The sequence below is a fragment of the Sinocyclocheilus rhinocerous genome, unplaced genomic scaffold (genome assembly GCF_001515625.1).
Source record: "Sinocyclocheilus rhinocerous isolate Xijiao unplaced genomic scaffold, SAMN03320098_v1.1 scaffold4088, whole genome shotgun sequence".
NCBI lineage: Eukaryota > Metazoa > Chordata > Actinopteri > Cypriniformes > Cyprinidae > Sinocyclocheilus > Sinocyclocheilus rhinocerous.
This window is the reverse complement of record NW_015628314.1, coordinates 78,796-90,691: the sequence shown is the minus strand read 5'-3', so window position 1 is coordinate 90,691 and position 11,896 is coordinate 78,796. Positions and strand designations below refer to the sequence as shown.

General features: G+C 40.1%; 1 protein-coding gene across 1 annotated transcript in view; it reads right to left on the bottom strand.

Annotated features, from left to right (window-relative positions):
• The window catches only part of col14a1b (collagen, type XIV, alpha 1b), a 64,573-nt gene extending 53,221 nt beyond the window's left edge, over positions 1-11,352 (bottom strand). Inside the window, 5 exon segments of the mRNA XM_016548824.1 lie at positions 1,370-1,489; positions 1,573-1,728; positions 9,208-9,300; positions 9,401-9,541; positions 10,982-11,352. Coding sequence (XP_016404310.1) covers positions 1,370-1,489; positions 1,573-1,728; positions 9,208-9,300; positions 9,401-9,541; positions 10,982-11,189 — 718 coding nt within the window. The 5' untranslated portion in view covers positions 11,190-11,352.
• Between the last annotated feature and the right edge of the window lie 544 nt (positions 11,353-11,896).

The window sequence follows — 11,896 nt, the reverse complement described above, 5'->3', positions numbered from 1 at the left end:
TGTGAGTTTGTGTGAGTGGGACAGCGTGTGTGAGTGGTGAGAGTGATGAGAGTGAATGTGTGTATGAGTGTGAGTTTGTGTGAGTGCAAGTATAAGTGTGAGTTTGGTGTATGAGTGTGTGAGTTTGTGTGAGTGGGACAGCGTGTGTGAGTGTAAGTTTGTGTGAGTGTGAGTTTGTGTATGAGTGTGAGTTTGTGTGAGAGTGAATGTGTGTATGAGTGCAAGTATAAGTGTGAGTTTGCGTGTGAGTTTGTGTGAGTGCGTGTATGAGTGTGAGTTTGTGTGAGTGCGTGTATGAGTGTGAGTTTGAATGAGTGTGTGTACGAGTGTGAGTTTGTGTGAGTGAGTGCGTGTATGACTGAGTTTGTGTGAGTGGGACAGCGTGTGTGAGTGTAAGTTTGTGTGAGTGTGTATATGAGTGTGAGTTTGTGTGAGTGTGAGTTTGTGGGAGTGTGAGAGTGTGTGTGAGTTTGTGTGAGTGCGTGCGTGTATGAGTGTGAGTTTGTGTGAGTTTGTGTGAGTGTGAATTTGAGTGAGTGCGTGTATGAGTGTGAGTTTGTGTGAGTGTGTGTATGAATGTGAGTTTGTGTGAGTGTGAATTTGAGTGAGTGCGTGTATGAGTGTGAGTTTGTGTGAGTGTGTGTATGAATGTGAGTTTGTGTGAGTGTGAATTTGAATGAGTGTGTGTATGAGTGTGAGTTTGTGTGAGAGTGAATGTGTGTGTGAGAGTGAATGTGTGTATGAGAGAGTGTGTGTATGAGTGTGAGTTTGTGTTTGTGTATGAGTGTGAGTTTGTGTATGAGTGTGAGAGCGTGTATGAGTGTGAGAGCGTGTATGAGTGTGAGTTTGTGTGAGTGTGAATTTGAGTGTGTGTATGAGTTTGTGAGTGTGTATAAGTGTGAGTTTGTGTGAGTGTGAATTTGAATGAGTGTGTTTATGAGTGTGTTTGTGTGAGAGTGAATGTGTGTATGAGTGTGAGTTTGTGTGAGTGTGTGTATTAGTGTGAATTTGTGTGAGTGCGTGAATGAGTGTGAGTTTGTGAGTGTGTGTATGAGTGTGAGTTTGTGTGAGAGTGAATGTGTGTATGAGTGAGTTTGTGTGAGTGCGTGTATGAGTGTGAGTTTGTGTGAGAGTGAATGTGTGTATGAGTGAGTTTGTGTGAGTGCGTGTATGAGTGTGAGTTTGTGTGAGTGTGAATTTGAGTGAGTGTGTGTATGAGAGTGAGTTTGTGTGAGAGTGAATGCATGTATAAGTGTGAGTTTGTGAGTGTAAGTGTGTGTGTACCTACTTAACCATATTTTGGGGACAAAAGAGAGAGAGAGAGAGAGAGAGTGTGTGTGTGTGTGTGTGTGTGTGAATGTGTATGAACCTGTGAGTGTGTTTCCTCCTTTATAAGGCAGAGTCTTCACGGCGTCGATGACAGCCTCTTTAGTGCTGTGAGTGTTCAGATGCCACTCAATCCGCGGATCCCCGCTGTACTGCGCCAAACCTGAACACACACACACTATTAACACACTAACACACAGCGCAAACACACAAGAAACAAACATACAAACGAGACTGCAGACGCACCAACACGTGTGTGTTCAGATCCAACCGCGAAGGCCCTGACGAGACTTTCCAGAAACATCCGCACCAAACGGAAATTAATTCGGCCGATGCTCCACGATCCATCCACCAGAATCACGATATCGGCAACGGCTGGAGTTCTACATGTGAACACGTCCACTAAAGAGACAGACAGACAGAGCAAACACCGGATGAAACGACAGCAGCAGATCGGTGCCTATGACAGAATAAATGTTAGCACGAGGGCTGCGGTCTGAACAACGCTCAGGTCAAAGGATGAATGACACAAACACTCAGAGTGCTGATGAATGTCTTTATTTCAGTTTTGGACTGTCAGATGTTTCAACTACAACACTAATGTGTCTGATTCCCTCCTGACGAGCCTGAGCTGCCTCTGAACCGGATGAAAGACGCTCTAACCTGCAGAGAAACATTCAAATCAAGAGCAACAAAACAGCATTAAAACACAGGAGAGAACAGTGTATAGAATAGCGTGTAGAACTGAGTGTAGCGTGACGTCATGCATGTGTTCTGCTGTTCCTGCTGTAACACGTTCAGCTTAAACTCTCTGAATTTGTCTTTCACTCTCAGATGCCTGGCTTTTCTTTTACCCATAATGCCAAGCTTGGTCAAGTCTATACACATTAGGAACGTGTGCTTTCAGAAGTCTGTGACAGCCTTGTGGTGTGTGTGTGAAATGAAAGTCAAGCTGTTTGCACAAACGAGTGAAAGCACACATTCTGCTATGTCAGAGTGAAGGTCAGAGGTCAGGGTAAATCAGGGCTCAGGGTGGAGACAGCATTAAGGGTTATTCACACCAAGAACAATAACTATAATGATAAACTATAACAGCATTCACATCAGCAGACGATAACGTTGTGTTTATTGTAAGAGCTGCAGTTTTGTCCTCTGTCTTTAAATGCTCGAGCTCTTTAAAGCAGGATGGATTGTGATTGGCTGTCAATGTGTTTATCATTCATCAGCTGGAAAACAATCACTCTGAAAGTGCTTATTAAAACTTTATGGTTATAGCTATTGTTCTTGAAGTGAACGGCCTTCACAATACACCTGAAAACATGAATACAAAATGTTTGTTTTGTTAATGTCTCATTCACATTTAGCCAGAACCTAATGTAACTGGCTACAATTGACTACATGATGCGTACATAAATGATCAGGAGGATAAAAGTTAAATAACGATCAGATAACAGTCAATGTTTAAATGTAACAAATAACATTAGCAGCTATTAATTCGCATGTATAATACTTCAGTATGATTTTAATGTGTGCTGTGATTAATCTCGCTTCATTTCATGATTATATTTTTTGGTTATGAAACTTAATGTCAAATTTCGAATTTCTTGACTTTAGTTTCTAAATATATACAGTATGATTTTAATGTGTGCTGTGATTAATCTCGCTTCATTTCATTATGATATTTTTTGGTTATGAAACTTAATGTCAAATTTCGAATTTCTTGACTTTAGTTTCTAAATATATAAATTTTTCCTTTATTTGTCCAAAACGAAGCTCATTCAGTCAGTCAGTACAGCAGATTGTTTCATATATAGCTTAAACTATGAATCACATCAAGAGTTCGAAAGAGTCATATAATACAGAAATAAACTTCATTTCGTTGTAATGTGAATTTTCACTCAGCCTTCAGTGTGAAGCATTTCAGATGGACACATTACTTCATTCTGAACAACCTGTCAAGACAAAAATGAGCCAGAAGGTTCAGTGTGAATCTGCCTTGAGGGTTAGAGAGGGTCAATGTTAGGGTCAATGTTAGGGTCAGTGTGGGGTCAGCATTGTGTTAGGTGCATTCCTTTTTAACTTGAAAGTCAACATGAAATCAAAATGTACCCTATATTTACTGAATACATCATCCTGCTCATTGTGAATGATTTATCAGTACCGTCATTATTAAAAATATTTCATCAAAATAACTTGCTCTTCCTCTGAAATAACTTTTCTTTTTAGCAGTCTCTCTGTTTTTAAACCACCTGCCCAATCAATGCTGTAGGTAAGACATTTTTGGAGGATATATGACTATCCTTTTCCACTCTGAAATGTCAAGATGGGTTACAAACAATGTGTCATGACGGCTTTAACTCAGGGATCACCCAAAGCCACACAAACACACTGTGTGTAAATGATGATTATATGTGACCTAAAGCTACACTGAACGACAGCTAATAGTCAACAAGAGCAAGAGAGAGAGAGATGATAGAGAGAGAATGACTGCGGGATAGAGAGATACGCGGGCACACCTGCATGCCCATAAGGCACAGAGACACAGAGAGAGAAATGAATGAAAGTATTTAGCTAGTGTAGACTTGCAGAGAGAAACTGCGCAGAGACATCAGGACAGAAAAGGAGACGGTGAATGAGAAAAGACACAGTCGCATCACTGTCAGTGTTTCTGAGGCCTAGTGCTGCCAGAAGTACCGATGTCGATACCTGACGATACCAGCATTTCCCGTAGCATTTTGAGCGGATTCTTAAACAGCTCTGATTGGCCATTGTGTTCTCCTGCTCAACAGATATGTCTGTGATTGGCTACAATGATCGCGTCTATCAGCGGATCCCTAATATATCTGCTCATAGATGAGCGCTCAGAATGCCAGGGGGAAATGCTGGCATCGTCACATTTTTTACATTTCAGTACCGACATTGTGTTCTCCTGCTCAACAGATATGTCTGTGATTGGCTACAATGATCGCGTCTATCAGCAGATCCCTAATATATCTGCTCATAGATGGAGCGCTCAGAATGCCAGGGGGAAATGCTGGCATCGTCACATTTTTTACATTTCAGTACCGTCTGGTACCAACATTGGTACTTTTGACAACACTACCGAGGCCGTGTGACTGTGACGCAGTGCTGGGCGAGCTTTCAGATTTTATTGATCAATTCGAATTTTTGCTACAATTGAATTTTTTTAAATCAAGGAATCGCGGTTTCAAATTAAATTATTAGTAAACATTACAATTAGACACGTTGATAGTATGCTAATGCTAAGAGATCATGCGCAGCTGATGACGTGTGTCGCGCTACACAAAGGAGCGTAACGCAGAACGTATCGCTAGTCCTGATGTTCACACAGAATGCATTTGTGCTGAAAAACAACAGACGCAAGCTTATGAAACGCCAGCTGAGCTTCTTTAACTCCAGCGCCATGTTTTTAGACACCGTTTCATGAGCGAGACCACGCGATGCAGCGGTGAAACACGCCCATCAGGCGCATGTTTACATAGAAAAGCAAAGGAAAAGCAGAAAGCAGTGCAGAACTACTACTGTATGTCTGATATCTGACTGATATCTGACGCGTGCATGATGCTGACAGACTGAAAGCTGCTGCTGTTTTCATTCACTGTTAATAATCGCTGCTGCTGCTGTTATACTGACAGTCAGGAAGAGTTTGAATCGTCTCTAAAACTGAATGTCTACATTTTGGCTGAGAAATATTTAGCATTTTATATTATTTCTGAACATATAACATATGTTTAAGACAATATTCGCCTTCATATTTCATGCATCTGCTCTGCAAAGATATTTAACAAGTGAGTTTGTCTGCACTTGAAACAGAACTTTCTTTAACCAGATGGTTCATTACAAGAATGTTACATGAATCATGTTATAGTTACATTTTACAAGTTGATTAGTTAAACATTAACAATGAAATCAGATCAATCTTGAATCAGTTAAACATTCTCAAGTAACTGAGATTTTATTGTTTGTAATATCGCTCAAACAGAGATCTTTTGAGAAGATTTACAGATGTGTTTCTCTCTCTTTCTTCAGCACACGGCCCTATAATCACATTCAATATAACTCACACACACACAAACAAGCCGTCAATCTCCACACTAATGTGACGTTTGCAGAGCCAAAACCCATGAGCCTCTGCGGTCGCTGTGTTTCAAACCGCCATTTAAACGGGACACTAAATACAGCAGAGAGCAGATGCTTGCGTAACCCTCTCTAACGTTTAGAAACAAATACAAGAGACATAGAAAAGTTCAAGGTAACATTTAGTGCTGTGTGAGATTTTACATATTTCCAGCCAGACTAAATCATTTCCATTGATCGTTCCGGCTCTTAACGTTGTGTGAAAAACAGAGACTCATGAACAACACACAAACATAAAGATCAGAAGAACCAAGAGGACGTAAAGGTCTCAAGAGCAGCATGTGTTATAGTTCAGTTATTATTCTTATTATTATTATTGGAGTTTTGGACCCTTGACACTGTCGCCTTTGGCTTGTTTAGTTGGGGACGCTTGACTGATCGCACAGACACTAATGGAAGAGAGCTGAACTGAATCATCAATCAACTGACTTTAGCTGGAAAAATGACTCTTTGTTTTTGTCTTCTTGCATTATTGACAAACTATTCTCCTGTTTGACACTGTAAAGCTGCTTTGACACAATCAGTATTGTATAAAGCGCTATACAAATAAAGGGAAAATAATTGTGTCTGTGAAAGAGCTTCATCAGGGCAGGATTAACATGAACTAAATGACATTATTATCATGCCTCTTTATTGTTTTAAATGATTACCATCCTGCAGATTCTCCAGATGGATCCTAACACACTCTCCACAGTGACAGCAAACTGATGGTTTTCTGATGGTTTGAGGTTCTTTACGATGTCAGTCTCTCAAACAGGACTCAAATTAACCCTCGCTGAGAGTAAATGGGCTTCGGTGAGTAAATAAATTTTTATGAGTTACTTATGTTGATTTATGAGTTACTTGTCAACACAGCACATGGTGTTTAGATCACACCGTAAGAAACTCAAACTACTCGTATCAGATCAGCAATCCACGTGAGCAAAGGCAAATAACCCAACTGTGCTTCCACAATAAAAACAACGCAAACCCAACTGTGCTTCCACAATAAAAATAACGCAACTGTGCATCCACAATAAAATAACGCAACTGTGCATCCACAATAAAAATAACGCAACTCTGCATCCACAATAAAAATAGCGCGACTGTGCATCCACAATAAAATAACGCAAATGCAACTGTGCTTCCACAATAAAAATAGCGCAACTGTGCTTCCACAATAAAAATAGCGCAACTGTGCTTCCACAATAAAAATAGCGCAACTGTGCTTCCACAATAAAAATAGCGCAACTGTGCTTCCACAATAAAAATAGCGCAACTGTGCTTCCACAATAAAAATAGCGCAACTGTGCTTCCACAATAAAAATAGCGCAACTGTGCTTCCACAATAAAAATAGCGCAACTGTGCTTCCACAATAAAAATAGCGCAACTGTGCTTCCACAATAAAAATAGCGCAACTGTGCTTCCACAATAAAAATAGCGCAACTGTGCTTCCACAATAAAAATAGCGCAACTGTGCTTCCACAATAAAAATAGCGCAACTGTGCTTCCACAATAAAAATAGCGCAACTGTGCTTCCACAATAAAAATAGCGCAACTGTGCTTCCACAATAAAAATAGCGCAACTGTGCTTCCACAATAAAAATAGCGCAACTGTGCTTCCACAATAAAAATAGCGCAACTGTGCTTCCACAATAAAAATAGCGCAACTGTGCTTCCACAATAAAAATAGCGCAACTGTGCTTCCACAATAAAAATAGCGCAACTGTGCTTCCACAATAAAAATAGCGCAACTGTGCTTCCACAATAAAAATAGCGCAACTGTGCTTCCACAATAAAAATAGCGCAACTGTGCTTCCACAATAAAAATAGCGCAACTGTGCTTCCACAATAAAAATAGCGCAACTGTGCTTCCACAATAAAAATAGCGCAACTGTGCTTCCACAATAAAAATAGCGCAACTGTGCTTCCACAATAAAAATAGCGCAACTGTGCTTCCACAATAAAAATAGCGCAACTGTGCTTCCACAATAAAAATAGCGCAACTGTGCTTCCACAATAAAAATAGCGCAACTGTGCTTCCACAATAAAAATAACGCAAATGCAACTGTGCTTCCACAATAAAAACAACGCAACTGTGCATCCACAATCAAAATAGCGCAACTGTGCATCCACAATAAAATAACGCAACTGTGCTTCCACAATAAAAATAGCGCAACTGTTCTTCCACAATAAAAATAACGCAAAGGTGCTTACACAATAGAGTAGAAGAATTTGAAAGATGAATGCTTTTACATGAAGAATGAACAAGTAATCCTATCTTTTAATGAAATTCTGTCAAATCCATATCGTTTCCATCTTTTCCACCAAAATTGTGAGAGAATTTTGTCATCACCCAGCTCTAATCTGATAAATGTGACTATAATGCATGAAGATGTTAAGTCATTATAAGAGTTAACATCATGACTTTCTGTAAAGCTGCTCTGAAAAGCACTATATAAATATATTTGAGTTAATTTGATAGCGTCTGCATCGCTTGGTTCAAAAACCAGCAGCTGCCCGTCTGTCACGAGAGGACGTAACACAGAGTTTCTGCAGGTTTTATGAAAGTAAATTTAAGACCTTTTTAAGACCAAGTAAAGAAAATTGAAGGAATAAATTGAAGGAAACTAGAGATGCAACCGACAAGAAGTTATTTTAAAGGGGCAAGTGAGAGAGAATTTTTTTTTAGCTTGTTTAAAACTTCAATAACGAAAATAACCAGGGAAGCACTGAAACTTGGCCACCAAACATTTCCGGGCGAGAGCGATTCTGATTTTATTGCATTGACTGTAAAGGGCGACTGATGATGTTTGTCGTGCCAGATGAGGCCTGTGTGAGTGAGAGAGAGACTCGTACAGAACTCAAAACAAATCAACACAACAGCACTCACAGAAAGTTATAGATGCATACTGTTTCCCTGAATATCAGCACGATTGCAATGTGATTTCATACAATAGCATTTCAATAAACAAGAGGTTAAAATTAAGTGACTTACATTTTAGACACAATAGCCGCTTCTTTTACTTTTACTGAAGCTTCTGATCACACTGCAAAAGTCATGTTCTTCCTCAGTATTTTTGTCTTGTTTTGCAGAAGGAGAAACAAGTTTTCACTATCCACTGGCAGATATTAGTTCTTGCTTTAAGCATAAACTCACTTGATTTCGTTCTTCCACATTTTGCATCTCAAGTAAACATATTGTATATTGATTTAGGAATGTTTAGATATTTCTATTGGAAAACAAGACAAAGATACTGAGGAACATATAATTTTGTTTGCAGTGCATGCAACATTTAATGCCATGACTATGAATTCAAGACTTCTGCTCTGATTTAAGACCTTTATAAGGCATTCATTTCTACTTTCTCTTCACTTCCTCTTTTCCTCAGCGCTTCGTAAAGCAAGCAATGACACTAGCATTTCTCTCCATTAACCTCCCATCAGCATTAACCCTCTATGTGCTATGAATATGCTCTTATGACACATCGCTTGTGCTGTCACTGATTCCGATGAGAGCTGGACGAATGAATGCAAATGTGCACTCTCACATTATAGAGCAGAGTAATACTGTGTCAGCCGAGCTTTAGTAAGAGTATGTCTCACTGATACTATTATTATTATATATCTGATATATCAGAAAGACTGACTGTGATTTAGTGCTCTGAGAGTGGCGCTTCAGTCGTATCTTCTGCTTGGGGTCTCCAGATGAAGCTCAGGACTGATGTTTAGTTTCACCTCACCTTCTCTGATCTCATTGTCCTGCGGGTCTGCGCTGGTGTCCTGCTGACCGAGCGGCTCGCTGACGTCACTCACCTCTGACCCCGATCCCCATCCTGACAGAAGCACAGCGGCAGTCAGAGGAGACCATATCTGTGGCGTTTCTCACATCTAACAAACACATCTCAGTCATGTGTTCAGACGGGCGCTGCTCACCAGTGAATCTGCCCAGCAGGGCTTTACTCTGCGCAGCTCCTCTGACGGCTGTGATCTTCACGCTGTACTCTTTCCTGCGGTCAAACCCAGCGATGACGGCTTTGGGCTCAGATCTACTCAATATCAGCTCACGCTCGTCTCCTGATGAACAAAAGACACACGCTGAGATGTGAGACAGAACGAGACTTTCTCACCCATTTTTAGGTGAACTATCCCTTTAAGACTCACTTATAGTTCAGACGACCCAACTAGTGAATTTCATATGTATCTAGAAAGCAATAGAGCTGAAGGTGATGTGAGGCTCTCAACAACAGAACAGCTCGTTCAGAATGACATATTTTCAAAGCTAACTTGTCATGGGTTGTCTGAACTACTAGACTAGTTTGACTAGTTAGTTAAAGAGAGCCTGTATGATTGGGGTGGTTTAGGGTCACGTTCACTAGACACCGATCAGGACAGGAGAAGCCACACAGCGATCATCTGCAACAACTAAAAACCCCACTAACACTAGAATGTGCTGTCCTTTTAATCGAGTAACTGACTGGATATGTTTTATAGCGATGCATAATGACAGAGCAGTGAGAGCAGCTGAACGTCATGCTGCAGGCGGGTTATTTCAGAACTGAGAAGTTTCCAGTAAAAATATTAGAGGAATAGAGTAAAGTTACAGTAAAGCTGGAGGAATAGTTCACCCAACAGTGAAAGTTTCCTGATTATTCACTCGACCCCAGGCCTTCTGAGATGTAGAAGAGTTTCTTGGCGCTGCGTACATGAGAGGTCATGAATTAAACTGAGCTGGACCAAGGCATCAGTCTTTTTCTTTTTCTGAAAATGACTGATTATTTTGCTAGAGAAGACCCTTATTTGAAGCTGCCTTAATATGGATTTTGGACTCTCAAAAACGGTCTGCATTGATCACTAGGGCCCGTGGGACCTTTGATTCGGCCCGCCATGCCATATCACAATATAAAAAATAAAATAAAAACAGCAAAATTTGATATTTTTAACACTTTTTTTCATTTCATTTTTAATTTTTGCATTGAAATGTAAAAAGCAACATAATTAAATTAGATTTAAAATCATTTAAAAAAATATATATTTTTATGATTTTTAAAATTAATTTTAATATAGTTTGATGTAATGCAACATTTACTTTTGGCCGATGGCCCTCAATCAAGTTGTGTTTTTGGCTCTTCATATTAAAACATTTGAGCATCTCCGCATTAGACTAGAAGTGAATGTTTTCCTCCAAAACCTTATTTTCTCTTCGCCTGCAGAAACATCTCGGATGGCCTGAAGTTGAGTATATACTCAGGAAATGTTTATTTCTGGGGGAACTATTACTTTAAAAAACAGTCAACAACCATCTAGCCATCTTCGCTCTGACACACTCTTTCAGTTTAAGTCTAGAAGATTGCTCTTTAGTTCACAGCGCAATCATTAGTCAGGTCTGACAGAACTTCATACACTGAGTGAATGGCATGTACAGGCCCTGTACGGACGGATTCCCCTTCCCAGCATTCTGTGCTGCTGTCCGATGATCACAAATCACAAGAGGTGGGAAAAGCCGAGACGTCTCACCTGAGTCAGTGCTGTACAGGAGTCTATAGCTGTCGAACGCTCCCTTCGGCTCCTTCCAGGTCACGCCGAGCGTGTTGGAGCTCAGCTCTTTAAAACGCAGCCTTCTGGGCATCGGCACTGCGGCACAGCGGAAACAAGAACATCCCTCAGAAAGATCACCTTTAATTAGGATGTACAGTTGCTCTGTTGATCTAATCACAGCCAGCATCTGCTGAGCAAACGCACCGCTACTCCAGATCAGCTGCTGTTTGCCCAGCAGACGGAGGTTAATTAGATCTGAACACGAGAGTCTTCATCTGTGTCTGAGCGTCAAACAGATGGAACGAGAGGAAGCCACGCCGAGTCCTAACCAAACATGACCACACAAAGCTCTCGCGCTCTTTTGGTTTGTTTCAAGTCACTCGTCATTTTGTTGCAACTTACAAATGAGAATGACTTGAATCAATCAAATATTGAAGTGTAACGGTGAAATCATGTCCCGTCCAGTGCTGGTCAGATTACATTCACATTACCTTCAATCAGAAACATTACACATTTTAGGTAATGTAATCTGACTACTTTCTGATTACTGGTTTATCACATTGATTTGAATAGGGTGATCTTCTACAATACTGATATAAAAATACAAAGAGAAGGAAAGTATTGCATGATGAAGTGCATTAAGCGTTACATTGCATCAGGTTTGTGAAGGAACGGCAGGAGGCTTTTAAGTTGATAAAGCCAATAGTTCAATATTTAAATCATAAAATATCAAATTAAAACATCTAAAACACTTCAACATAAAAATAAATCACTAAATGATGTGACATCAGAAAACTGTTCAGAAAAAGAAGTTCTGCTGACAAAAACAGTTCGGGAACTCTGCATTAAAAACAAAATGACGTGCGTTTTAATGTGTTAGAAAGACAAAAGCCT